The sequence below is a fragment of the Phytophthora cinnamomi genome (assembly GCF_018691715.1).
Source record: "Phytophthora cinnamomi strain GKB4 chromosome Unknown Contig26, whole genome shotgun sequence".
Lineage (NCBI taxonomy): Eukaryota > Oomycota > Peronosporomycetes > Peronosporales > Peronosporaceae > Phytophthora > Phytophthora cinnamomi.
In genome coordinates, this window is record NW_027150959.1 from 700281 (window position 1) to 727128 (window position 26848).

At 57.6% G+C, this 26848-nt stretch overlaps 13 protein-coding genes across 14 annotated transcripts; 3 read left to right on the top strand and 10 right to left on the bottom strand.

The window, feature by feature from the left end:
* Positions 1–629: 629 nt before the first annotated feature.
* Positions 630–1053, bottom strand: IUM83_08669 (cysteine synthase A; the record flags this gene model as incomplete). The annotated part of the gene is made up of 2 exons (XM_067933057.1): positions 630–636; positions 704–1053. 2 exons carry the CDS (start codon positions 1051–1053, stop codon positions 630–632), a joined length of 357 nt encoding a protein of 118 aa, XP_067794247.1.
* Positions 1054–1976: 923 nt separating this feature from the next.
* On the bottom strand, positions 1977–2954 carry IUM83_08670 (cysteine synthase A; the record flags this gene model as incomplete). The annotated part of the gene is made up of 1 exon (XM_067933058.1): positions 1977–2954. The coding sequence occupies one exon, from the start codon at positions 2952–2954 to the stop codon at positions 1977–1979; it is 978 nt and encodes a 325-aa protein (XP_067794226.1).
* A 376-nt stretch (positions 2955–3330) lies between these two features.
* IUM83_08671 (Cysteine synthase A) lies at positions 3331–3663 on the bottom strand (the record flags this gene model as incomplete). The annotated part of the gene is made up of 1 exon (XM_067933059.1): positions 3331–3663. The coding sequence occupies one exon, from the start codon at positions 3661–3663 to the stop codon at positions 3331–3333; it is 333 nt and encodes a 110-aa protein (XP_067794225.1).
* A 2744-nt stretch (positions 3664–6407) lies between these two features.
* On the bottom strand, positions 6408–7119 carry IUM83_08672 (Proteasome subunit beta type-3; the record flags this gene model as incomplete). The annotated part of the gene is made up of 2 exons (XM_067933060.1): positions 6408–6457; positions 6534–7119. 2 exons carry the CDS (start codon positions 7117–7119, stop codon positions 6408–6410), a joined length of 636 nt encoding a protein of 211 aa, XP_067794117.1.
* A 282-nt stretch (positions 7120–7401) lies between these two features.
* IUM83_08673 (DNA-directed RNA polymerase I, II, and III subunit RPABC5) lies at positions 7402–7715 on the top strand (the record flags this gene model as incomplete). The annotated part of the gene is made up of 2 exons (XM_067933061.1): positions 7402–7597; positions 7693–7715. The coding sequence occupies 2 exons, from the start codon at positions 7402–7404 to the stop codon at positions 7713–7715; spliced, it is 219 nt and encodes a 72-aa protein (XP_067794170.1).
* Positions 7716–7906: 191 nt separating this feature from the next.
* On the bottom strand, positions 7907–10927 carry IUM83_08674 (Origin recognition complex, subunit 3; the record flags this gene model as incomplete). The annotated part of the gene is made up of 2 exons (XM_067933062.1): positions 7907–8310; positions 9853–10927. 2 exons carry the CDS (start codon positions 10925–10927, stop codon positions 7907–7909), a joined length of 1479 nt encoding a protein of 492 aa, XP_067794223.1.
* A 35-nt stretch (positions 10928–10962) lies between these two features.
* On the top strand, positions 10963–12041 carry IUM83_08675 (caltractin-like protein; the record flags this gene model as incomplete). The annotated part of the gene is made up of 6 exons (XM_067933063.1): positions 10963–10972; positions 11068–11451; positions 11530–11576; positions 11668–11715; positions 11815–11871; positions 11952–12041. 6 exons carry the CDS (start codon positions 10963–10965, stop codon positions 12039–12041), a joined length of 636 nt encoding a protein of 211 aa, XP_067794093.1.
* Positions 12042–12252: 211 nt separating this feature from the next.
* On the bottom strand, positions 12253–12962 carry IUM83_08676 (40S ribosomal protein S17; the record flags this gene model as incomplete). Its single annotated transcript, XM_067933064.1, has 2 exons — positions 12253–12291; positions 12606–12962. 2 exons carry the CDS (start codon positions 12960–12962, stop codon positions 12253–12255), a joined length of 396 nt encoding a protein of 131 aa, XP_067794224.1.
* A 358-nt stretch (positions 12963–13320) lies between these two features.
* On the bottom strand, positions 13321–13944 carry IUM83_08677 (RFA1, RPA1, rpa; the record flags this gene model as incomplete). Its single annotated transcript, XM_067933065.1, has 3 exons — positions 13321–13544; positions 13644–13814; positions 13899–13944. 3 exons carry the CDS (start codon positions 13942–13944, stop codon positions 13321–13323), a joined length of 441 nt encoding a protein of 146 aa, XP_067794094.1.
* Positions 13945–14473: 529 nt separating this feature from the next.
* On the bottom strand, positions 14474–15500 carry IUM83_08678 (uncharacterized protein; the record flags this gene model as incomplete). The annotated part of the gene is made up of 2 exons (XM_067933066.1): positions 14474–14912; positions 15007–15500. 2 exons carry the CDS (start codon positions 15498–15500, stop codon positions 14474–14476), a joined length of 933 nt encoding a protein of 310 aa, XP_067794227.1.
* Positions 15501–18244: 2744 nt separating this feature from the next.
* On the top strand, positions 18245–19420 carry IUM83_08679 (early-phytochrome-responsive1 family protein; the record flags this gene model as incomplete). 2 transcript variants are annotated; one of them, XM_067933067.1, is made up of 2 exons in its annotated part: positions 18245–18837; positions 18896–18965. In XM_067933067.1, the coding sequence occupies 2 exons, from the start codon at positions 18245–18247 to the stop codon at positions 18963–18965; spliced, it is 663 nt and encodes a 220-aa protein (XP_067794095.1). The 2 variants fall into 2 exon arrangements, with proteins under 2 accessions (XP_067794095.1, XP_067794096.1); XM_067933068.1 differs by having other exon boundaries at positions 18245–19420.
* A 2754-nt stretch (positions 19421–22174) lies between these two features.
* On the bottom strand, positions 22175–22957 carry IUM83_08680 (NPP1 protein; the record flags this gene model as incomplete). The annotated part of the gene is made up of 1 exon (XM_067933069.1): positions 22175–22957. One exon carries the CDS (start codon positions 22955–22957, stop codon positions 22175–22177), a length of 783 nt encoding a protein of 260 aa, XP_067794062.1.
* A 1579-nt stretch (positions 22958–24536) lies between these two features.
* Positions 24537–25451, bottom strand: IUM83_08681 (uncharacterized protein; the record flags this gene model as incomplete). Its single annotated transcript, XM_067933070.1, has 1 exon — positions 24537–25451. The coding sequence occupies one exon, from the start codon at positions 25449–25451 to the stop codon at positions 24537–24539; it is 915 nt and encodes a 304-aa protein (XP_067794063.1).
* Positions 25452–26848: the final 1397 nt, after the last annotated feature.

Sequence of the window (26848 nt, forward strand, 5' to 3'; positions counted from 1 at the left end):
TTGGAGCCGTTACGGTTGTACGACTTAGGCCGCCAGCTCCGACGTCTGCAGGTTGGCAGCGTACTCGCGTTCCTTCTCGAACAGGACCGAGGACAGGTAACGCTCACCGAAGCTGGGCAGAATGACCACGATCAACTTGCCAGCGTTCTCGGGGCGCTGGGCGACCTTGATGCTCGCTGTCACAGCGGCACCCGACGAGGGTCCCACCAAGATGCCCTCCTCCAGAGCAAGGCGCTTGGACATGGCGAAGGCCTCCGTACTGTTGGCCGTCACGACCTCATCGATCAGGTCGGTCTCCAGGACCCTGGGCACGAAACCGGCGCCAATGCCCTGGATCTTGTGCGGGCCCGCCTTGCCGCCAGACAGCACGGGGCTCTCCTCGGGCTCCACGGCGATGATCTTCACAGAGTCCTTCTTCGGCTTGAGGTAGCGGGCCGTGCCCGTGAGGGTGCCGCCCGTGCCCACGCCAGCGATGAAGATGTCGATCTCGCCGTCAGTGTCGCGCCAGATCTCCGGACCGGTGGTCTCGAAGTGGATCTGCGGGTTGGCCGGGTTGTCGAACTGGCCGAGGATCAGGGCCTTGCCGGGCTCCTTGGCCACGAGCTCGTTGGCCTTGGCCACAGCACCGGTCATGCCCTTAGCACCAGGGGTAAGGACCACGTCGCAGCCGAACGACTTGAGCAGGATGCGGCGCTCCATCGACATGGTGTCGGGCATCACCAGCGTCAGCTTGTAGCCGCGCACGGCCGACGCGAAGGCCAGGCCGATGCCCGTGTTGCCGCTCGTGGGCTCGATGATGTGCGTATCCTTGGTGAGGCGGCCGCTCTTCTCGGCGTCCAGGATCATGCTCAGGCCGATGCGGTCCTTGACCGAGGCGCAGGGCTCCATGAACTCGCACTTGACGGCGATCTTGGCGTGGCAGCCCTCGGTCACGTGGTTCAGGTACACCAGCGGCGTGTTGCCGATCAGCTCCGTCATGTCCTTGGCGATGTGGAGCGAGCGAGCGTTGCGCAGCAGGGCGCGGCGGCCGGAGAGGAGCGAGCGGGCCAGCATGGCGGAGGAGGAGGAGGAACGGTGTGTCCGGGACGCCGCGGGTTCAAGAATGAGGCCGGTGATGGATCGGGCGGCGCTGGTACACGTACCGGTATCCGATATGAGGGGTGGGGGTACGTCTGCGTGCCACGAAAGACTCATTCGGAAAATGTATTGGACTGTTTGGGCCAATAGGTGTGCGGCCCACTTCAACGTGTGCTATGCGGAATATGATTGGATAAAATGGGAGGTGCGCGCAATCCTACCGAGACCGAGTCAAAGTGAAGAGACTTGGACAGGCTGCTTCGGATGCAAGGACACGCTGTCCACCAAGACGGATTCGACATGGTTCGCCGTCCGCAAGTGGGGCGTCCTCGAGGGACAAGTACGTGGCGACTGCAGTTTTTCGCGAATCGCATCACTTCGATCCGAATTTCGCGGCCAATCAAACGCACGTATTCCATCAACTTCAACTTGCTGATTCGCACCCGTCGAGCACGACTTGGTCTTATTCTTTTCCTGCAGTGCTGCCCGGGTGAAGGCAATTCACGGGTGCGTGCTCCATAATGGAACGATGAAGCCTCCAGTGCTCTGCTGCCTCTACGTGACCGTAGATGTACCGTCGACAGTGCCAATCTACGCGGATAGTACCCAGGCCGAATCTTCCCTTTGGCCTGGTGGCAATGTCGATCCCGTCGGACGCACGCCAACGCCGCGGTACACGTAGTTTGCTTCGTCTACAGCAGTCGACTGGCGCGACGTTATTGTTAGCATCGGTGTAAGAGACGCAAGCCCACGTGTATTTAGGAAAAGCTACCGACACTAGTGTGCTCTACTCCTCTAGATCTGTCACTACTTACAATAACACAAAGCATGGTGGTGCCAAGGGCATCATAGGCTTGGCACCTGCACACTCCGACTTGGAGCCGTTACGGTTGTACGACTTAGGCCGCCAGCTCCGACGTCTGCAGGTTGGCAGCGTACTCGCGTTCCTTCTCGAACAGGACCGAGGACAGGTAACGCTCACCGAAGCTGGGCAGAATGACCACGATCAACTTGCCAGCGTTCTCGGGGCGCTGGGCGACCTTGATGCTCGCTGTCACAGCGGCACCCGACGAGGGTCCCACCAAGATGCCCTCCTCCAGAGCAAGGCGCTTGGACATGGCGAAGGCCTCCGTACTGTTGGCCGTCACGACCTCATCGATCAGGTCGGTCTCCAGGACCCTGGGCACGAAACCGGCGCCAATGCCCTGGATCTTGTGCGGGCCCGCCTTGCCGCCAGACAGCACGGGGCTCTCCTCGGGCTCCACGGCGATGATCTTCACAGAGTCCTTCTTCGGCTTGAGGTAGCGGGCCGTGCCCGTGAGGGTGCCGCCCGTGCCCACGCCAGCGATGAAGATGTCGATCTCGCCGTCAGTGTCGCGCCAGATCTCCGGACCGGTGGTCTCGAAGTGGATCTGCGGGTTGGCCGGGTTGTCGAACTGGCCGAGGATCAGGGCCTTGCCGGGCTCCTTGGCCACGAGCTCGTTGGCCTTGGCCACAGCACCGGTCATGCCCTTAGCACCAGGGGTAAGGACCACGTCGCAGCCGAACGACTTGAGCAGGATGCGGCGCTCCATCGACATGGTGTCGGGCATCACCAGCGTCAGCTTGTAGCCGCGCACGGCCGACGCGAAGGCCAGGCCGATGCCCGTGTTGCCGCTCGTGGGCTCGATGATGTGCGTATCCTTGGTGAGGCGGCCGCTCTTCTCGGCGTCCAGGATCATGCTCAGGCCGATGCGGTCCTTGACCGAGGCGCAGGGCTCCATGAACTCGCACTTGACGGCGATCTTGGCGTGGCAGCCCTCAGTCACGTGGTTCAGGTACACCAGCGGCGTGTTGCCGATCAGCTCCGTCATGTCCTTGGCGATCTTGGGGGCCATCTTGAGTGGTGGTGGTGGGGGGGGGGGGTGGATGCGAGGCGAGTCTTGGGTACGGCGCGGATTGCAGAGTGAGCTCGGTGTGCTAAAACTCTCTGGACCCAACAGCAACCGTGGGTGCAGGTGTGACGTAGGATGTCCCGGCTATGTAAAGATATACACGAAGTGATACGGAGCGCCGGCATTGGTCAAAAACGCGTTTATTATCGACGAATCCTGGCCGCAAATGGCCCTCCGAAGTTGAAGTGGCCCGCAGCGGGCCGGCGATTGGCTGAGGGCAAAGGTCTCCGCTAGTCGACCATCACCGCTGATTTGCATCGCCATTTGCCCCTTGAAGGTGAAGCTGCAGTGCAATAGAGGAAGAAGAGCTATGCAGAAGTTAAGCAACGAACTGCACCGCTAGCGTAGGGCAGCTCGGAAGTGGTAAACTGGCCGCGAACTCGTCGAACAGCGTTGACGACAGGTATCGCTCTCCGAAGCTGGGCAGGATACCCACGATGAGTTTGCCGGCGTTTTCCGGGCGCTTGGCGATCTGCAGAGTCGCGTACTCGGAAGCGCGCGATGATGAGCCGACGAGGATGCCCTCCTCCAGCGCGAGCCGCTTGGCCGTGGTGAACGCGTCCTCCGTGGAGAGCGTGAAGACGTCGTCGATGAGCTCGCGCCCGAGGATATCCGGCACGAAGCCAGGGCCGATACCAGGGATGCCGTGCAGACCCGGCTCTCCGCCGGATAGTACAGCGGACGGCCTGCAGGCCCGGCTTCTTGGACTTCAAATAGCGGCTCGTGCCCGTGATAGTCCCGCCCGTGCCGCTGCCCGCCACGAAAATGTCCACGAGGCCGTCCGCGTCGCTCCATATCTCAGGGGCCGTCGTGTCGTAGTGGATCTGCGGGTTGGCCGGGGTGAAGAACTGCCCCCAGCATCAGCGCCGTGTCCGGTTCCTGGGCAGCCAACTCCTCCGCCTTGATCAGCGCACCAGTGCACTGCACTGTGCAGACCCTTTCCGCCGGAGAGAGGACCAGGTTTGCACCGAATGCCTTGAGGACCATGCGGCGCTCCAGCGACATCGACCCGGGTATCGTCAGTGTGAGCTTGTACCCGCGGATGGCCGCCGCAGCGGCGAGCGCAATGCCAGTGTTGACTCGATGATGTGCGAACCCTTTTTCAAGCGCCCGCTCCTCTCGGCGTCGAGGATCATAGCAATGGCTATGCGATCTTCCGCGGCTCCATGAATTCACACTTGACAGATCTTGGCGTGGCTTCCCTCCGCAATGCGTTGAGATAGACCAGCGGCGTGTTGCCCACCAGCTCGGTGATGTCCTTGGCAATATGAAGCGACCGAGCGCCACGGCGGAGTGTAGTGCGGCTGACTGCCAGCCTGACACGAAGCAGCACCTTGAGCAGAAGTCGACTAGGTTGAAGTGTTGAAGAGGTCGCGAATTGAAGAATGAGTTCTGTTGTCGAGCGCTCTGGTGTCCGGACCCCGTCTTGACGCGTTGTCGACCATACGCCATCGGTCTAGCGCCAAAACTCCAGACCCACGGCAGAATATCGATCTCTGCAACGACCGGGCAAGCTGGTGCCGGCGGGTGTATGTGTATCAAGTGGAGCAGGCTTGCTCACGAAGCGAAGACCGACACGTGTGATTGGACGGTGCACTTCAACCTCAATACTTGCATCCGAACTGTGTATGTATTTCTGACACGTTTAACAGTTCCTGCATCGTAACAAGCCAGCCTTGATCTTGAAAACGACCCATTCACCTCGCAGGAATTCGTGAAGTCATGGCACGACATGCGCAAACGACAACGCCCTGCTAGCTTACTACGGTAGTAGACGTGGTATCAACGGCACCCAATTTTCTTCATAAACTCTGCATTACTGCATTTTGCACCAATACCTCCTCCTCTTCCACCGAACCAGCGAGCTCGACTGTTTGACACATCACCTACACGAACAGCGCTACTCCAAATACCGGCGCTTCACCGTAAGCCGCCCACTTTCTGGGTTGAGGTATCCTCGGATGAGGAACCGGCCAAAGCGGTTCTTACCCTTACCAAGCACAATGTAGCGACTAGCTGCTGGTTCTTCGCCGTCGTCACTATCGCTCTCGTAGCCCTCCATATCTTCGTCATCATCCTCTTCATCCGACGGTGGCATGGGCAAAAATTGCAAGTCCACTTGATCTTCTCGGATCTTGACGAGGGTCCCGTTAAACTGACGCAACTTGAAGAACCCCCCGTACTTGCCCGATATTGGACGCTTGTCATTCTTGCGACGTGATTGAGGAACGCGAGTGCGCGAAGTATACTCGAACGGGCTAACACTCTCGATATTGGTAAATGCCTCATCGCTGAAGCCCCAGTTTCCCACAAAGCATGCACGTCGGTTGTTGCGCACAGCATATGAGCCTCTGAGAATCGGATCAGCAGCCTCAGTTAGGAAAACGTCAAACTCCGGTGGAACATCCGGTTGGGGAATCTTGCGCTTGCGCTTGGGGCGTCTCCGTGACGACTGAGGCTCCGAATGACGTGATCGCTTTTGCTTCTTATACTTTAGCAGCTTGCGAGGGCCGCTACTTCCCGACGCCAGCCGCTTTTTAGATCCGCGATGAACACTCTCATCTTCTGACGCCGAGCTTGCACTGCTAGACGAAGACGACGATGACGATGATGACGATCTGGATGATGCTGCACTCGAGCTGCTGTTACTGCTGCTGCTGCTAGAGCGAATGACGAGTGTATCTGCGCTCCCGTCACTGTTCATGCCAACATTATCAGGAGGGGTGGCACCCGTCAGATCGACGACGCCACCGAGGCCAAACACATCGTCGGTGGTTTCTGGCACGTCTAACACCGAGGGCGCTTCGATAGCAACCCCCTCGTCATCATCTTCATCCCCATCAAACCATTGATACTCACGATTCTTCGACGGTTCACCCTCCACATCAGCATCTGCGCCATCGTCGTGCTCCGGAAGTAGCTCGTGGTCGTCACCTTGGTGCACTTCGAGTAGTTCGATCGCCTCATCAGCACTAAGATGATGCATATTCGGACTGCTAAGCATCTTTGGGCTGTTGATCAACTTTATCGACTCGGTGTCCATGGACACGGTCTCATCCACAAACTCCACCACGTTGTCCACAAGCGAGGTGACAATCTGCTCCACCACCTCTGTCACCTCCGCCTCCTTACGTCGAGACCCTGCGTCGTTCGTCTGCTGCGCAACGCCAACTTGAGTTTCCGCTGACGTCGGTGTCGCGTCCTCCACAGCCATCTCGACATTTCCAGCAGCTGCAACATCCTTGCGTTCCTCACTTGGAGCGCGCTTTTCTTCCTCCTTGTGCAGCACAGCTGATCCTTCAACCTTTCTCTTTTCTTCCAAACTGTCTCCCACCAGCGCATTATTCGTGTCCTTCTCCTTGCCGTCCACTTCCATGGCAACTGTGAGCTCCTCCGTCATCTTGTCAGCATTAGCTCCATCCACCTCACCTGCAACAACTGCAGGGCTGGCCCCTCCACCGAGCAACGGTGTAGCTGCACCAGTCTCACCTCCCGCCACTGCACTATCCTCGTGCTTCTCACTCTCATCCACCTCCATAGCCGCCGCCGTCTCCTTCAAAGCAGCAGCTTCATCGTCAAGGCTCTCCTTCGCTGCTCCACCATCGATTCCACCTTCCAGTGGCTGCTTCGTAGACTGCTGAAGCGCTTCAACGCCTTCCTGTTTCTCTCCGCCTGCTTCAACGCGCTCTACAGGCTGCGCAGACAACGCCGCGTCCTCCTGCAGCTCATGTCCACCAGTGTCCACGTCCATAGGCACGGGTACGTCCTCCAGAGCCACCGAATCCGCCGTCTTCCCGTCTGTCTCCTTCTCGGTGTCTGTTGTCGCCGGATCTGCTCGCACGGAGCCCACCGAGCCTTCATCACGTAGCTGCGTCTGTGGAGCATCTTCTGCACTCGGTGCGAGCTCCGTACCAGCCTCCTTCGCCGACTTTTGCGTGTTTTTCTCCGTATCCAATGCACTGGGAGCCTGTTCTCTACCCTTCTCGACGCCATTGCCGAGCGGTTTCTGCGCCGACTTGGATGAAACCTGGTTGGCCACATGTGCTGCGTTCTCGCCCGTCGGAGAGGCCGCGTGCGGCCGCTGCTGGTGCTCTTCCGCCGCCGCCATACTCACATTCCCCGAGGCCGTCGCCGCTTCCTGCCTTGGATCCGCCGCTTCTTTTTTCTTTCTGTAGCCACTCGACGCTAACAGGACGAGAACAATATCGTACTTAATCGAGTCAAAAACTCGCCCGATTGGTGCAAAACCACGTCGAAGCGTCGCTCGGCGCGTGATTCGCTGAAAACATTTTCTGCACGGCGATTGGCTGAAACGGTTATCGGGGCGACCACTGGCTGGCCGGTGTCACTCGGTAATTCGCCTCCGGAGGAGCTAAGTACTCACGTCGCCATGATCGTCCCTGTGCGCTGCTTCACGTGTGGCAAGGTGCTGGCCAACAAGTGGGAGACGTACCTGGGTCTGCTGCGCGCCGACTACACGGAGCGCGACGCGCTGGACGAGCTGTCGCTCAAGCGCTACTGCTGCCGCCGCATGATGCTCACGCACGTGGACCTGATCGAGAAGCTGCTGCACTACAACACGGGCGGTACGAGCCCCCTGTCCCCTGAATACCTACGACACATTGCGGACGTTGTAGCTGACTTGTTTGCCGCTGTACTGTGTTGTGTTGTTTTGCTGCAGCCATCGAGAGAGGCGACGACTGAGTGTGCTGAGCTGACCTGACGTCGACGCGTGAGAGCATGGAGACCGAAGAGCTACGGCCGCTCTTGTGACAGTATTATAGTCTTCCTTCCCTACTTTAAATCGCACCCAGCAGCACTGTTCATCTTGACTCGACTCAGCCTTGTCCCTCCTCTCTCACTCTCTGACCATACAGCTAACCTCTATTGTGCAGCTAGATGAAGACGAGCTTCTCGATGATATCCTGCTCGGCGTCGCGAGGCGCGTCGTGCTTGATGAAGCCCCAATGCCGCAGCGTGCAGACGGCCCGTACGAAGCGTGCCTTGATGGCTGCGTCCTCGCCGTTGACCCCCGCCTTCCTCTTCTTGCTTTTGGAAGCAGACTTGGACTCCTCCTTCAGCTCCGCAGAGAAACTCTCGTACCACTCGCGAAGACTCATGCTCGCGCTCGCGCTCTCCTGATAGAACAAGAAGGCGAGCCCCACATCGTGCACCCACGACGTTTTGACGTCTTCGTCGTTGTTGGGGTCGATGTCTTCGCCAATTCCAGCTTCTTGGAGAACGTTCCGGAGGTTGTCGTGGTACTCGAACTGCAGTCGCTCCTCCAATACGTTCGCGTCTGTCAACACCGACCACCTTTCAACCAGTACATCGGCAGTCGATCTTGTTGTGCCAGGCGTCGGTGGATGCAATAATGCAGTGATGAGACGGGTGGTGAACACAGTCACGAGCTCTTCCCGTAATGCCTCCAACATCTTGACAGGAGTTTTCTCGGTTCTTGCATAAGCACACAACATTGCTAGCTCGCTCAGCGTCGTTTCAAGATCATCCTCGTACAAACCTGATGCGCGAACTGAAGATCGCCAGTCTTCTATCATCACCGAAAGCGCTGCCCACCGCGTACAATTCTGGAGCCGACGAAGCACTTCCATAAAGCGCGGTGCTTCACCAAGTCGGCCCTCAAGAGCTAACGCTAAGTGCAACACTGCCATTTGCTCCTGTTTCCCAGCATAGTGGCCTCCTTCCATGTTGCCTTCAATGCGCACGTCCAACCACGTGCAAGCAGATCGAAAGCACTGCCAACCCATGCGCCAACGAGCATGGCGGTGGTGCTCACGGAGCAATGCTCCCTCTAACACCGTTAACCAGTTTTCCTCACCAGTCGCAGTTTCAGGAGGCAACACTCGTGAAGCCAAGTCCTCCAATTCCAAAGCGCTGCATGGAGCAAGCCACGACGCCAAAGAAGAATCGGAGTCAATAGGCTTACCTTGTGCTTCGCGGGTTAGACGACGACGTTGCCGCCTTACCCAAGTGGAGACACGGCTAGGCATCGGAGTACCGTTAGCTGCTGCAAGGATGGGGGATACACCAGGCGAAGATATACCATCTACAGCGAGCGCAAGAAAGCTCCAGGGGCAACGTCGAAAATGTGTGAAGAGCAAGAAGCGCAGCGCTAGCAGGAGACGCGGAACGCTTGGTAAGCGGTGATGCCGGCTTGCAATACCTCGAAGCACTTCACCGCTGAGTGCAAGCGGCAATCTTGCTTTCACGACTAGCGACTCCAGAACATCGTCAAAGCACTTCCGTGAGTCAACAAGCGAGAAGAACTGCAACTCGAGCCTGTTAGTCACCGTCAGATCTAAACGTCGAAGCGCCGGCGAAGTCGCAGAAGCCACTCCAATTACGAACCCCAAAGTGCACCCCACTTCTTTTGCTAGATGATTTTCTTGCTGCTGTCGCATGAAATTTGTCCAAATCTCCAGGAATTCACCAAGTACCTGCTGCGAAAACGCTTCAAGTTGCTCGATACAGAGCAGCAAAAATGGCCGCGGAGAGGACGAAGACGACGGGGATGCTAGGACTTGCGCTTGTGTGCCATTTAACTTGAGGCTGTAGTCACTCTCTTGGTTAAAAACGAGCTGCTTCACCGATTTCCGTCGTTCACGGACCACCTCCCGATCAAGAGTGCAGGCCTCCAAAAATGCTGTGAATTGGTACAGTACGCGCTGCAACATTAGTGCCAACGCCATCTCGGTGCTGCCGATGTGACCAGTGGTGGGGTTATTTGGTCCCAACTCTCGTGCTACATTTAGCAGTTTTGCTGCTGTGACTTGACATGTCGAAATTTTCCGCTGCAGCCACATGACCGCTTCGTCGTAACACGCAATAGTTTGGATAACCACGGCGTCTTCCTTCTCTTGAACTTCCTTCACAACGGTCAACGCCTCCGCAATTCGAGCGTGCACCAGTTCACCAAGCATCGAAACCCACTCACGAGCGCTATCTCCACTATTGGGCGAGACCAGTTCGTCCACATCATTTTGAATTGTCGTCAACAGTTTCGACATTGTCCATCGCCCGTACGCCACAGTCGGCAGTCGTCGTTTTCGCTTCCCCCTCCTCGCTACGCCCTCCTCGCTATCACTACCATCTGAGCTCGACTCCGAAAAGAAGCTGGCATCGCTCTGCGCGTCCTTGTCGTCTTCGTCCTTCAGTATCTCAGTCGTCGCAGTCGCGTTCGCCTTGGCTTGCTGTTGCCTCGTCACCCTCTGACCCACACTGCCTGCCCCCACGGGCGGTTGATCCAACGGCAGCAGATCGAAATTGTCTACCAGGCCCTCGATCCACTTCTCCTCTCTCTTCTTCGCCTCGCGCAACTTGGCCATCCTAGCAGCCAGCCACTCCACGAACCGCCGAGCAGTGGACACGTCGCGCTGCACCGGCACGCACAGCGGGAACGTGCGTCTGAGCTTGTGCGTCAGCGGCTCCACCCAGAGATCACTCGACGTGGCGTCGGTTCCAGCAATGACCGCGGCTGTGGGGAACGCGTGGAACTGAGGCAGCAGCACGGGCGCGTTGGGGTCGCGCAGTCGCCTCCCCGACGGCGACTGTGACACAACAGCAGTAGATCCATTGACGTCCGCCGCCTCGTCGCGCACGCAGTACTTCTCGAAGAAGCGGAGCACGTGGCTGTAGCTGGTGTCGTTGTTCTTGCGCAGCAGCTCCTGCACAGCCCGGCGCGTCTTCTCGCAGGCGAAGTGGTAGGCGAGCTCCTGGCACACGCTGTAGGCCTCGGTGTCGGACCTGAACTGGCGCTTCGCGGCCGCGCTCGAGTCTGCAGGAAACGCGAACGGGTACTCAATGGGGCCGCTTCGATGGGCCGCCGAGTGGCCCGCAGGCAGGCGGCCGTGCGGGTACTGGATCGACACGCCCGTGGAGAAGGGTGCCGCCTCCATTGGCCCCTGGTACCAGTAGATACTTGACTTGCTGCATGCGAAGAGGTCCCCGTCCAAACCGATCGAAAAGGCGGTTGAAGAGTCACTTTCCACCAATCAGCGATGTTTCTAACCGTTACGGGCGATTCTCTGTGGCTCAGTATTGCGAAGAGGCACGAAGGAGTCAGGGACGCAGGACCAGACCATGAGCTCGACGCGCGTGCAGCGCAGCCATCAGGAACGTGGGGACGGCGCCGTGCCGCTGTATCCGCTGAGCCGCACGTCCAGATCTGCAGTCAGCTCGCGCACGTCGCGCACAGGACGCAGGGCCAAGCAGGAGCTGCCTGACGAGCAGAAGAAGGAGCTGCGCGAGGCCTTCGAGCTCTTCGACACGGACAAAGTGGGCTCCATCGACTACCACGAGCTCAAGGTGCTCATGCGCGCGCTGGGCTTCCAGGTGACCAAGCGCGAGGTGCTGGACCTCGTGGAGGACGTGGACGTGCAGCGCAGCGGCCGCGTGGACTTCAACGACTACATGGAGATCAGTAAGGCAGCAAGCAGGGCGAGAAGTGTGGCTCTGGAGGCTAACGAGTGTGTGTCTCTGTGTGGTGCATTTGTTGCAGTGCGGCGGAAGGTGCTGGCGCGAGACCCGGACGAGGAGATCGCGCGGGTAGGACGCGTGGGCCGCTCGCCGCACGACCCCACCAACTCGGACACAGACACGGACGTGGACTCGGGCTGACTGTGCCGCTTGCCTCTAGGCGTTCGAGCTGTTCGATGAAGACGGGTCAGGCGCCATCACACTGCGGGTGTGTTTTCTGGCGGCTGATGCCGTCTTGCTGTTGATAAACTATGTGGAGTTGCTGAATGGAGTCGCTTTCTTGGCGTTCGATCCTCTCTCTGAGCAGAAAATGCGTAGGGTGGCGAAGGAGCTAGGTGAGAACCTCGGCGACGACGAGCTGCAGGTGTGTGTGCACAATGTTGCAGAGTTACAGTGTAGTGTAGGCAGAAGCAGCAGCTGTCTGACTGTTGCTGCCGACCGCAGGCTATGATCGACGAGTTCGATCAGAACCAAGACGGCGAGATCGACATGGACGAGTTCTTCATGATCATGAAGCAGTCCACAGAGTTCTAGTCAACTAGTCCTGCAGCACAGACACACACCCTTCCGCACCTGTGTAGAATGAGCGAGCGAAATATAGTGAACGCATCAAGCTAAGAAAGAATTGTCCATGGGATTATCGAGATAGCAAAACTGTGTTCATCTCACGACAAGAGCCACGAGACGACACAGTCTTCCTACAGCGACCAGCACATAGCAACCTAGGCTTTCAGACGAAAGACGCTTAGTTGCGGTGGTGGTGGTGCTGCTCACGGGCCTTAGGCTGTGGTGGTCACAAACAAGGTAACGTTAGCAAAGCGCTCAACCTCTACATCGTCCAAAGACTGGAGCGACGCTGAGGGAGCCAATGAATGACATGGAGGTGGCCCAGTTGCACTGCAACGCAGTGCTGCACACTGCAACTTGCAACTATGCGTATGATAGTCTGCTACAGATCTCCGCTTTGCACTTTCGCCTGACGCAGCCAACACGGGGTGTTGACTGCCGGCTGCAATGGGTCCACCGCTCCGACCACTCGCGTGGGGTCATCATCGGCTCCAGCATTGTCTCTCTCCACACAAAAAGAGCTCATCGTACCTGGGGCACGTGCACGCCGGCCAGCTTGAGGTCCAGGTGGGCCAGCAGGTCCTTGGTGTCGTTGTCGATCTCGATGTTCTCCGTGTCGATGGCCGAGACCTCCGGCACGAAGTCCATGCGGCGTTCGCGCTCCTCCTCCTGCAGCTTGAGCGAGATGCCGCGCACCTGGCCGTGCTGGATGCGCTTCATGAGGTGCGTGATGTAACCCGCGATCTTGTTGCGCATGCGCTTGGACGGGATGATGGCAACCTCATCGCACACGCGCTTGTTCGTGTCGAAGTCCAGGGTGAGGCGCGAGTAGTACTTCTCGATGATCTTGACGGCAGAGCCCTTCACGGTCTTGGTACGGACACCCATGGCTGACTAGGAATTCTCTCTTGGGCAATTGCTTTCAGAAATGAGCGACCAACGTGAAGACCCCACACAACAAACAGACAGAGGCGCGCCGGCCAACCAACCGTTGGCTAGCGGAATTATTGGGACAGAGCCCTGATACTGAAAAGAGGCATACAATCTCTTCATATGCGAAAAATATGTGCACCACATGAAGGATAGAGTAACCTGTGCCAAAACAAGGTGAGATGAAAAACGGTGCTGATCAGGTTCTCTGCTGTATGGAGCAGCTCTGCGAGCTTAACGTCGATGAACGCAACTACACTGACCCTATTCCTGCGAGGTGCCGCGCCGGACTCGGCAAGCGAGCACACGCGCCAGTTTACTCCTCGGCGTCGTCGACCGTGACGAGCTCATACTCCACGGCGGAGATGTTGTTGTCTGTGTTGACGCTGGGCGGCGGCGGCGGCGTGGACGCCACGCCATCCGGGTGCAGCGACAGCTTGCCCCACTGCGTAACGTTAAGTCGCATGAAGCCGTTGAAGATGTCGGCATTGCTGTTGCGCACCACCACCACGAGCCCGTCCTTCAGCATGTCAATCTGGTCTGCAAGCCACAGTAAATCGCAACACGCACGCACACACACACACACACACACAAATCAGCCGCCACTTTCCACTACGCAGTAGAATATCACAGGCGTACCGTTTCGCGCGGTGAACGTGACGCATCCGGTCTCGTCGGCCATCACCGCCTCGGCAATGCGCGAGATGGTGCCGTCGTAACGCTTCTTCTCCACCGTCGGCGCGATGGAGACCACCTGCAGCACCAGGTTGTGTCCTTGTGAACCCGGCGTCAGGTCCTGCACCTTCACGTCTGCAGTCGAGGCACGCAGCGCGCAGCGAGTCAGCACAACTTCAACGCAACAAACAGCAAGGAGAAACGGTGGCGCGAGCGTACAGGTGGCACGTCGGAGCTTTCGGGGCGCGTCGCTTGCAGCGGCCATTGCGTCTGTGTGTGGGTGGCGAGTGCAGACGTCTGCGTTGCTGTCGGCGGCGCGAGAGCGAGTGAGCAGAGAGCGCGAGGCGACGGCGCAGGCGGCGGAGCGACTGCCAACGTCAATGAGCTTGTGACATCTTGGCAACCAACGAGGAAAGATCGGCTAGCGGCTGCGCCATTGGGCAAAACTGCGAGCCAATCAAACGGTGGGTCAAGTGGATGTTGAACTGGCCCGGGTACCTTTCGGCACTTGATCGTGCAGCTTCAACACACTCACTCAAAGCGATCATGAAAGACAACAACAGCGAAAGACAATGATGGCGTCTGTATATGTGGGATACCGTGACTGTGGCTAGTCGAAGCGACAGCCAATAAAAAGGAATACAAATGGACAAAACCCAACCGACTAGGGACGACGAGGAGCGGATATGTACACGCGCGCAGCGCAGCAGTAGGAGTTTCAAGCGCAGGGTCGACGAGAGCTGGCAGACGGCCCTTCAGTTCAGTCTGTCGTAGCGGACGTGGCCTTGCGCTCTCTATATCGATGCGGCCTCCGCCTCGTCGTCGCTGCATGGATGTACCGAAGTCTCCGACGACGCCGTTTTCTCCTCTAGCTCAACCGAGTCCTCGTCAGCCGTTGATAGTGGCGCAGCTTCATCCTCTGCGTCGTCGTCCTGCTTATCGTCACCGTCGTCCATATCCTCTGCATCGACGCCGTCCTGTTCGAAAGTCATTGTGTTGGACTCCTCGACTTCCTCCTCTTCGACTTCGTCCTCGTCCTCCTCCATCTCGCCAACGCCGTACATGAAGTCGAAGTCGACCTCATTGGACTCGCGTCTGTGCTGGATGATGGTGTTCACCTCGGCCTCTACTGAGGCGATCACGGGCTCCTCGCAGCCTGCGTTGTTGAGGATAATCTCGCGCTCCTGCGGGTCCAGGTAGCCCTCCTCCATGTAGCTCTGTCGTCCGACCCTCCTATTACACAAACCAACGTCAGTCCGCATTCCGAATAGGCCGACTCAGCGCCACGCCGTCTCACTATCAATCCTGCATTGCCGCTAGTACGTACTCGCTCTCTCGCTCCATCTCGTACGAGTCCAATCGCCGGCGAGAGCGCGATCGCTCGTTCAGCGACAACCCCACAGGTACGCCGCCCGACGTCACGCTGGTCGTGTATACCGTGGGCTCGAACTCCACGATGTCCGCGCACTCGAAGGACACGCGCCGCCGCTTCTTGTTGGGTCGCTCTTGGTTCGCGGCGGCGGCGGAGCTCTCGTCCGCGACGCCGTTGGCCCTGCGCTCGACGTTCTCGTCGTTGGCCTCCTCCTCAGGCTCAACCCCCACGTCGACGTCGACGCCATCGACCTGGTTCAGGCCCAGATCGATGGCGGCGGCGCTCGTGGGGCTGTCCGAGTCGGAGGGCGACGCATCCGCGGCCTCCTTGGCGGGCTTGGACGCCGGAGCGTCGACCGCCACGCTCATCAGCACGCTCTTGCTGCTGCTGGGCACCGCGGCAGGTGAGCTGGCAGGCCCGGAAGGCGGGGAGAGCACCACGGTGGTCATCGCGAGTGGGTCGGGGCGAGCGCGGGGGGCGGTGGTCTCCTCTCTTTAGAGCGAAGCGGCTTTGGTAGCAGCGAACGGTGGGGATACCGAGTTTGAAAAACGGAACGTCGCGGGCTCGGGGTAGCCCGATATGCGGTACCCATGTGTTTCCAGAGGAGCTAACTTTACGTAGAATGAGGGAGATGGCATCCAGAGTCACGGTACGCACCAAGTCTCGAAGGAATCTTATTTTTGCGACGTCGCCCCGCCTCTGCGCCAACACACAGTCTCTCTAGCAAACGTATCCGCCAATCAGAGATGAGAGGGGATAGGTGGTGGAACCTACCAAATCGACTGCACATGCCGTTGGACAGACCACTTCAAGACACGCCGAGGTGCAACACGCCAAGCAGGACCAGCTCGCTCGATGCAGTTGCAGCCACGTCGCCGGCGCGCCGCCGCGCGGGCAAAGCGCTCGCGGTCTTCTTCACCTCAAGCGCAGATGTCGCGTACATGTACCGCGGGGCAGACGGGCGTGGTCATGCCATTGTTGTTGACTGCGGTCTTCTGCAAGCCATGTTGCTTTCGCCCCGCCGCGGTCTCTGCAATCGCCTGCGAACGTTCTCTGCCAGCCAGCCATGCAAGTGCACCATCCCCGTGCCTTGTGTAAAGTGGAGCGCCAGCGGAACCCGACGGGAGGGCCACGTCACCTCGACAGCGGCTTCTGGGCCTCGATGCGCGCGACGCGGACGGCGGACAAGTGCATGCGCGGCGCGCGCATTGACGAAGCGAGGTGTATGTCGGCGCGCGGATAGGGAAGCTCTCGGCCCAAGTGTACGTCGGCTGGTTGAAGAGCATGAGCAAGCGGCCTGTTTCGGAGGACAACATGGGCTTCGTCTCGCTTCTCTTGTCTCTCGCCCAAGGGACCGCGCGCGATGCCCTGATGGTTGGTGCAGCGGCGATTTGAGGACATCAAGAAGGATCGCGCTACAGTACACATGTGCCGCAAACTTTCGGCTCAAAGCGCGACGTGAACGCCGCATGATGCCAGCAGCTCCGGCTGTCGCGCTCGACAAGTGTACATGTATCTTGCTGAAACACACCAGCCCCGATCGCGGTTGCGTCAGCAGCGGCTACACGCTGCCAGCAGCAGTTCCGCGTGAAGCTGAGTGAGCGCTCCAGCAGGCGGTGCCGCCGCCACTGATACACGTACATACACTGGATCCGAAGCAGAATGAAAAGAGACCGGGCCGCGCGCGAGATGTTCAAGCAGGCATAGAGCGGGGCTCTGTCAGTGCAGAGCCAAGTTCGCCGTAACAGACTGCGTGTGATCGGCGCGCATTCCTGCTCATCGGCTCGGCAAAGACCCCCGAGACACACCGTCGCCCATTTGCCGATCACGATGCTGACTTCGCAGGCTGGGGGCAGACTGAAGCAGCGTTGGGGCGATGGCGTGGCGGCACCTCCGTTTCGTTTCGCGAGTTGAATCGGGGATTCCTGGTTCAGCCTGCTGGATGGCAAGCGTGCCACTGTGGGAACCGTATGTACCGTAGAATAGCGCCTGTATTTAGTGGATACTGCGCCACAAAGACCAGCCATTGAGGCATACAAATACCCGCGAAAACCGTTGGTCGGACCTCGAAATCCGTTTCAACAGGGAAATGTTATCGTTAAAGTCGCCGAGACAAATCGCGCAGCTGGCGCCGATCGACTTTGGGATCCGCCTCGGAGCGATTACGGCGCTGACGCACCCGCACAACGGTGTATTAATAAGTTTGCATGCCTGCCTGTGGTGAACGCGTTGGCGAAGCGCCGAGCGCCCGCGCGCTAAACCCCCAGATCGAGCAATGAACGCAACCCAGCAAATGGATCGTCTGAATACGCGAATTTCACGCTGTAACGACCTCCATGCCGGAACCTTCCGGGCCTGCGTCGCCCGGGTCTTAAATTTCTCATTCCCCGCCGGATGCTGCTGGGACAGCTCGCGTTTTGAAGCCGCGCGATATCGCCGTCGGGACGCATATGAGGTGACGCCGCTGGCCGGGCGGCCCGCAGGGCGGCTCGGGGACCCGGTAATCAATTACCTCAGAAACCGCGCGTATGCAGCGAGTGACGAGCGCCGAGTATCCAGGTAGGCTGTTACCAGCGCCACCAACCTTAGGCGTCCGTTTCGCCGTGAGCAAAATGTGCCGAGATCGGTCATACGGCGCGCAAGATGTGCGCAGACGCGGCGGCTCTTTTTTGCGATTTCGTGCTCGAAAACACACATACACTTGCGAAGTGTATGCAGGCAGCGGCGAAGGCTTCACCGCGCTCTCTGCTGCTGGATGCCTGCAGTGGAAAATCACCTGCCACGCGCGCCGCCCCGCACAGCCCCACTGCACTTGCAGCTCCGCCCGCCACCATCTGCCGCGGCTCGCGCCGACCAGCACCTCGAGCCCCCGCACTCACTTCAGACCGTTTTTGCGCGAGGTTTCTGCACCCTGGGTGAACCGCCGCCGACATACAAACTCGCATACAAAACCGGCTGACGCTCCGTACTGTAAAACCTTAGACTAGGGCTAGGGGCGCGGGCGAGAGGGGGCGCCTCCCCCGTTCGCGCAACTCGCGCCCCCGAAGGCGCAACGGGCCCCCCTCTGGCTCGCTGGTTCACTCCACAATTCGCCGCAAAGATCGCAAGCGTCGGCGCGTGCGTGCGGTGTGCTATCACTCAGTTGAACCCCGCGAATCAGGCCCCGGACCCGCCGCGTAAGCAAGCCAGAGCCATGTCGGAGTACTCGGAGATGGCGCACAAGCACTTGGCCAACGCGCCCGGCAGCGCGGTGAACGACAGCTACCCGGTGTACCAGCCGCAGCCCGTGCCGATGCAGCCGCACCCCGTGCGCTTCCAGGAGCTGCCGCGCCTGCAGGTGCCGCCCTTCGCGCTCACGCCGCAGCCCACGCCCGCCTGGAAGCTGCCGCAGGAGCAGCCCGCGCCGCGCATGAGCGTGTCCAACCTGCTGTCCGGCAGCTTCCGGAGCCGCAGCGCACCGCAGCCCCCGCAGCAGGCGCCGCTGCTGACGCCGCCGTCGCCGCCCGCCGCGCCTGCCCCGGCTCCGCGCCGTCTGCCCAGTTTCGCTGACATCCTGGCGAGAACGAACCTCCTGCACCTCGTGGGCAGGTCGAGCGAGCCCGTGGAGGCCCCCGCTCCCGCCATGGAGGCTCCTATGGAGGAGGAGATGCAGATGCAGCACCCGCAGCCGGAGCAGATGATGGCCCCCGTGTACCAGCAGCCGCAGCCGATGATGCAGCCCATGGAAGGCAGCTACACGGCCTACGCGCCGCCGCGCGTGGACACGAACGTGAGCATGGAAACAACGTCCACCATGGGCGACGAGCTGCAAAGCCCCATGGGCGCGGCCTCACCCGTGAGCCAGACGAGCGAAACCAACAAGCGGCGCGAGCGCTGGACGGAGGACGAGCACGCGCGCTTCATGGAGGGCCTGAACCGTTACGGGCGCAAGTGGAAGAAGATCCAGACCTTCGTCAAGACCAAGACGGCCGTGCAAGTGCGCACCCACGCGTACGGCTACTTCGCCAAGCTGCTGCGCAACATGCCCGAGGACGACGCGATCTGGGAGCTGGCGGAGGAGATGAGCTCGCTTCCCGGCGCGGTGCTCAAGGGCCCGGGCAACGGCAAGCGCCGCAACGAGCCCAAGACGGACGAGGCCGGCATGGAAGTGCTCCGACGCTTCGTGTTCTCCAAGAAGAAGTCGGAGGACAAGAAGCAGCTGCCGGTGCCCAGTGAGGCGGGCGAGGACCGTGAGAACGTGGAGATGGCCGAGTCGACGCCCTCCAACGCCAACTCGCAGGCGCCCACGGGCTCGTGGAGCTCCACGCAGCAGTGGAAGGCCGACGACTCGGACGCGCTGCTGGAGATCAAGCGCCAGCGCCTGAATTAAGTAGTATATTTTTGCGGCCCCATGAGTAAATTGTAGGCACCAGGATAATAGGACATCGGCAGTGTATAAAAACGATATACACTCGGCAAACGCTATTTATTCAAGTCCGCGTTGAGGTGTGCGTGCTGATGGAGCCTGGCATGGACTCCACAGCGTTTCACGGACGCCAGCCGCTGGCCGTTTCCTCGGCCAAATATTGGTGTGCGGCAGCACCGGCACACCACACGGTCCGCCCATTGAGCGGAGCGAGCGGGGCCACTCCGTTGGACAGAGAATCAGGCAGAGAGAGAGCGCCGCGATTACTCCTCGGACGAGGGAAGCGGCGGCATCATTGGTTGTGGTTGTAGCTGCGCGGCCGAAGTGTACCTGCACATTTGGCTGGACGCGCGGCGGCGGCGGTGGCGGCCGTCGGGGCTGACGTACGCCCAGCAAGCGGACCAGGCTGCCGCGCCTACAAGGCGACATACAGGTACAGTGTACATACAGCGGGGCTAGCATGGCGTGCGTGCACAGCTTTTTGAAGCCGGTCAGGCACAGGTTCAGTACAGTAAATGCATTGCTGCAAGCGCTTGTCTACGTTTGTTAATTCGCTGCCGATTTCAGAATCGTTTCTAAACGCGGGATTTAGAAATCGCACAGTTGGTCACTTTGTATCGGCCCACTTAGAAATGCGCTAAGAAACGCTCGCTGCAGGGCAGGAATCAAGCGCGCAGCTGCGCCGAGTTGTGGCCCGCAGTGCTCGAGGCGCGCAGAGCGCGGGCGTCGAATCTCGTTCGCGCCGGCTGCAGCCTCAATCCGACTGATTCAATCGCGCCATGCAAATTGCAGGAGCTTCACGCTGGCCGTGCGTGAGAGTCGTCGACAAGAGGAAGGCGCACTGAAACGCTACATGTTTTGAGGCGACAGTTGCAGCGATTGTGGTACCGTTCACAAAAGTCATCGAACTGCGAATCAAGCCCGCGAACCAGTTTTTGGTTTGGAGAAGCCGACGCAAGGTGCGAATGGGTGGCACACGCTAAAGCTTCAATCGACAGCGTTGTCGAACGCAATCGGGACCTCCGTTGCAAGAGCATGAAGCAGGTGGTGGTACATTAGAATAATAATCAACCGTAGTGTCTTGCTCTAGTGCCGCAATCCGCGGAGACTCTCTCATCGCAATGCATACACGGAAGCGTAGCACTGTCTACTCCAGCACAGGCTTCACGTTCTGCCAATACATAAACTCGTGCACTACACTAGTAGTATGTATGCAGTCGAAGACGAAACTTTATTTATCTAGCCCTATTTTAAAAAAGTCCTACAGTAATAAATGTTTTTTCATCGCTGTCAGTAATGATTTTCCTTGCTGGCTTTACTGCTCGGAAGGTCTAAATTGTTGATTGAGTCGGCATACAAAGGTTGTCTAGACACTGCTCTAACACGGTACCTTTATCCGCCGTTTTCGGATTTGTGCTCTCGCGTTTTGCTACTGCTTTCAATTGGCACAACATGCCACCATTGACGTTGCTTTATTTTCAAAAATGACGCGATTGCGTTGCGTCCAAATTGTGGTAAAGTGCACTGTAGTCAGGACGTACCATATACGTCCTAGCGCCGCCGTGTGTTGCTGCGTATAAAGCCCAGTAAGCGCCGTGATTTTCGCCTTTCGAGAGTTCGATATCGGCGGTGCCGTTCGTCCGGCACAGAGGGTGCGGAAATTGGACAAAGCATTCTCGGATATAACTGTTCCGGTCCAGAGTTAATCATGTCCGGCAGCTTTGAGCGCACGGGCAGCACCAAAAGATGCGCGTTTGAGCTTCTTTCGTTCGACTGCATGCGGGTAGTTTGCGGCTAGTATTGTCATCTTCTCTTCCATCGAAATAGAGATTGAGTTGACGAACCGCCACTCTGATGTCACCCATACTTGGTACGGGGTGAGCGAGTTGTAATGATTGGAAAATATACGCGGCCGTTGTTGCTGAAGTCCTCGTTGTCCGACTGGTTTTGAAGATTTTCTAACAGAGCTTACTCGCGCTTAACCAACAAGTACAGTTTACATAGTAAACTCTCGCCAGCCCTATTTTACTAGGTGTCAGTCCCATCCGAGCCCTTCTACAAAGCGATCGATGCTACTTCGAAGTACAACGTGAAGTCGTACGGGTTGCATTTAACACACTCGGTGGGACCGCAGGGAAGCCGAAAATTTAGTATCTATATCTTTTTCTCAAAAAAATATTTTACCATTTTAAAAATAAAGTATTTGGTGCAACAAAAGAGCAAAATAAGTTATTTTTGTTTGAATACAACATGCAAGACAAAGTGAGACGTGATAAAATAAATAAATAAATAGTTGGAAATAAATATTTTTTTGCAAACTGATTTTCAATGCGTGGCCGACTGGTGTTCTTCCAGGTGAGCAGCTCAGTGAGTCTGACTCAGCCACTGAAATATTCGTGCGCATGTTGAGTATCGGGATCATGTCCACCACCATGGAAGGGATTGCAACCACACTGGCTAGGTTGGGACTGCACCGATTATCCCTGGTGGAAATGTGCAGCCGCAGCGGTCACTAAAAATGCGTTTGATCGTGGCATTCAGGTCTCCGCCTCATACTTTACCGGTAAGTAAGACTTACTACAAGTATGCAGGAGTGCGGAACGGGAATAGTCACCTGGTCACACCATGACTGATACACCTTCACCAAAAAAACTCTTACCGGTACATATATTGGTCAGATATTAATAACGCTCGCTCAGCTAAGAACCGCGGGTGCCATCACTTGAACGGCCAGGCCTTCTCAACCTTTCCGAGGAAGTTCCAGTCATTCAACGGCGTATTCGCTTTGCCGAACTTCGTGTCGTTCAGAGCCCTGCGAGCTAGGTCCGTCATCTGGTTCCACATGATGAGGTCCTGGAACGTGCCAGCCTTCTTGGTAATGTCCAGCGCGTGATTAAGCGGCCACGAGTGTTGATATTTGACTTTGACGCTGGTACCGTCGATGACGTCAGCTGGGCACGGAGCGTACTTGTTGTAGCCGCTGTGCCACGACGGCGAACAGCCCAAGATCTTGGGCTCCGGTACGTCCGGGTTGTCGATGAACACCACAACGTGCTCCCAATCGTGACGGTGGCCCATTCGAGACGACGGCGCGTCCTTAGGGAAATACCACGAGTACATGATGGCCCAGACACCGTTGAACCAAGTAGAACGTCCGTAGACTTGCGAGCCGTGGCCAGAACCTCGGCACCCACCTCTCGGGCTACCCGAAGTTTGAAGGCCACCGCTGGTCTCGCCGATGCCGTTCACAGCGGGGTATGGGACGCACCCGGTGACGATGTCGATCTGCGGCTTAAACTTGAGTGCAGCCTTCTCGGAGATTGTCACAGGATCAAGCTGAGGGAATGGCTTGACATCCTTGTGAGGGATCGTCTTGGGCTGCCACTCGGGCTGCTGTTGCTGCTGCTGATCTTGTTGCTGCTGTAGCTGTTGTGTGTCATCTTGGGCCTGGATCGCAGCGATAGCAAGAACAACGGTGGCGAAGAAGGCACCGAGCATCATTTCTACCGATGACGCAGTTGGTCGGCACACTGTATTGGAGATTGAGGACCGCCTTGGAGAGTTGGAAAGTGGAGATGTGGTTCGAACGCTAAGCCGAGACCGAAAGTTTAACGTTAGCTTACAGATGGGCTGACTTGCAGTCCACTGATTAATTTTGGTGTGTTCGGATAGAGAATCTCATCGCGTTTGCTATCATTGCATTGCCATCGTGACGTGTAGGAACAGTACGAGCCCTCCACATGGAGAATCTTATTAATCCTTTAATAGTGCCATGAAAACAGAGGTCTCTCTCGTCGGATATCCAGCTGAGCTCGGCAAAGGATGGTGCGAAGAATTCGGAAAGCCAACTGTTTACCTCGTTGCTCGGAAACCACCCATGTGCGGACCATTTGAGTACCTTGGTGGGGCCAATACGTAGTGCTACATTAAATACTATTGTGCCTTTCACCGAGTGGATGTCTTGAACTGGGAATAAGATAGGCGAGACTAGGGTGTAGGGATTTGCTATGAAATGAGCTATTAATAAAAGTTATTCAGATTAGAGGCAAGTTAGCAGTCCTTAGAGGACGAGAAAGCCCGAATGCCGCGAATCACCCGGCCATTCGGGGTTTTCTCGCTTACCATAGCATACGACTGTGAAAATCAAATCGAGCCACGCGTCCCTAGTCACGGCAATTACTCAGTGGTTCACCTCTGCTTCACAAAAAATATTTAGAACATATTTTTTAAAAAATACATTTATAATAGTACTATCAGAATTTTAAATTCGGCTAGTATTACGTAGTAAAAACTAACCAACTGTAAGTTGAAGCCGTGGTCACCCAAATCTAAGGAGAGAGTGGCCGTAATACAATGTGCAAAGTTCAGTTCGCAGACTCCTACACCAGATACTCAAAGTACCAGACCAAGGCAAGGTCTGTCTGGGTCACATGGTCATGACCAACAATTTCGAACTCGCGGCTGCTCGACCGGTCTCTATGTAGCACGTGTACCTATAATTCCTATAACTACACGGAATTGGAATCCATAAATGCTCCGTGGTTCGACTGATGGAGACATTAACGGCTCCAGGCTTCGGCTGCTGTTAGTACAACTAATGTTTAAAACGCACTAGATGGAGAATCACGGTATTAATTCGCCACCGAAGGCTGAGGGTTCCCTGCTGTCATCTGAAGAGCTGATGCAGTTGTCGTCCGGCGCCAACAATGATGGTCCGCAACAGGTGGCATCAGGTTCTGGAAGTCGAGGTCGCGGTGCATACGTGACCACCCCAGCGCGGAAGAAGTAACAGGCATCCGTGTCGAGTCATGATAGTCCTCATCCGACGCGACAAATTCACGATAGCCACACTACTGTACTGGCGCTGATATCCTTCAGTCGATCGTGGCGGGTTCACCCTAGTATCTGAAGATTGGTACTTGCTGGCATCGCAATTAACTTCGCTGCAACAGCAAAAATTTTATTTTATCATGATGGTCACTACACTAGAAGCATACAACGACATCAACGAGGCGACTGGCCCTTGAAGACGAGTAGGTAGCCATCGCGCACACGAAACAGAATAGACAACTCGCGTCTTTCACTCGGAACGAAGCATGCGGTACCCCTTCTGGGTGGTCGCATCAGTGCTGGCGGTGCCCGTGACGCTGGTACCAACTTTGGCTCCGCCGTTGCCGGTGACAGTCGCAGTAGCTCCGCCAGCACCGGTGTCAGCGGTTCCTCCCACACTGGTGCTCACACCCGCCTTCCCGCTAGCTCCGGCAGTTCCGCTTACACGGCCGCTGACTCCAGCGCCGCCAGCTCCTCCCACACTAGTTCCAGCACTAGCGCCCTTTCCGCCAACACCCGCCGTTCCGCCGACACCCGCCGCTCCTCCAACACCAGCGGTTCCTCCAACACCCGCCGTTCCCCCAACACCAGCGGTTCCGCTCACGCCACCGGCACCGCCCACGCTAGCACCAGCGGTAGCGCCGCCGTTTCCGCCAACACTCGCAGTTCCTCCAACACCGGTGGTTCCGCTCACGCCACCGCCCACGCCACCGCCCACGCCACCAGTCCCGCCTACGCTGGCAGTGGCACTGGCGCCTGCATTTCCTCCGGCACCGGCAGTTCCGCTCACGCCGCCACCGACACCGGCAGATCCTCCTACGCCGGCAGTGCCGCCAATACCAGCACCACCAGTTGCTCCAGCATTCGTATTCGCATTCGCATTGGCGCTAACACCAGCGCCACCGTAGGCAGCGCCTCCGACGCCGGCTCCGCCGTAGGCGTTGCCGACACCTCGGCCGTACAGACCGGCGCTAGCTCCACCGTGGCCGGTGGCGGTTCCCTGTCCGTAGAGGCCGAAGCCGCCAGCTCCGTACAGGCCCGCGCCGCCGTGTAGACCAGCGGCCAGTAGGCCGAACGTCTGAGCGGCCGCTTCCTCGGCCTGTGCACCGCTCGAGAGGGCCACTGCAGCGAGGCACAACGCGGCGATCTTGGTGCTGCTGAACATGGTCGAGTCGCGTGTAGTTGGAAGTCTTCAAAAGAGTTGTTGGCTGATGTGCACTCGAGTGCGGGAATTTGGAAATGAGTCCGAGGCAGCGCGACGCGCCCTGGAGTCTTGGAGTCTCAGAGTCTCGAGACGTGGCAAGTGGTGCTGGCTCGACTCAACCGATAGACGGTGGAGGCGCCAGCGAGAGAGCTATCCTGATAGATAGATACGAGGCGTCGAGTGCAGGCAGGTGGCGTGCAAGCCTCGATCCACACGATGACCAGCCTCCGCAGCAGGTACGGCGGCACCCAGCAGAATGACCACGTTAACCGTTCGCAAACCATACGAGACTCGCCATCCGACTCGACTGATCCAAGTGCGTCCCGTATGAATTCGGTTTTGCCTTTTTGCTGCTATAGACGTCCGAACCAACACTCATCCTGAGTGCGCGCTAATGGATTGGTATGTCTGAGCGTGTGGCCAAATGCCGCGCTTCTCGAGTAGAGCACCTACACCGGGGAACGGACGAGCTGGTGAGAGCTTCACACGCCGTGTCGGTTTGGGCAAAAAATAGTATCGTTCTCGAGCTATCCTTCAAATTTTCAACACGTCGATCAACTTCAACTTGGGCAATACAAAGGATAGTATTACAGCTGCAAGCCGGACGCCAATATTCCCAGCTGCAATCGATGATGGTAAACATCGCCGTCGACAGTTTCGTTGTTGTTGTTGTTGTTGCTGTTGTTATCGCCGTCGGACGATTGCCCAGGAACGGGCTCCTGCTACGCACACGGGCGTCTGTTTGATCGCTGCAACTCAATAGAAGAGCAAGTGTCCCCAATCGCGAGTGACTCCGATTCCGATAAGCCTGCTGCGGGTGTCCGAATGTGCGGTGTTCGAATAGTAGAAGCGTGTGTTTGCATATCGGCCTGCCAAAGCAGACTGGAATTCATCAAGGCGCTGGCGCGATGGCAGCAGGTGCCGAGATGCTCTGCTGAATTGCGATGCGAATACCGTGCTCCCAATACTAGAATGAACTCGCCAGAATCGACTGAAGAATACGAGTGGAGCTGTCTAGATGGTGATTAACGGCGTTCTATTTGATGTTATGTTCTATCTATAGTGCAGCTGTCTAGATTTGACACGTAAGCTCTAACTTTGACGCAATCACTTGCATGCGCTCTTGTGTAGTTATTATTGACAGTGTAAGCATTTCTGAGATTGGACTCGACAACGCTAACGTTGATTCAGCATGATTGTGTGCGCTGGGCTTATACTGCCAACACCTGCAATCTGCATACACTCTCTTCGTGCAAACTACAAGTACTTGAAGTAGTTCAAGACACCACCATGTCGTTTGAGTAGACCTGAACAAGTACCATGTATAGTGCGCTATAGTGCGCTACAAGTAGCCATCA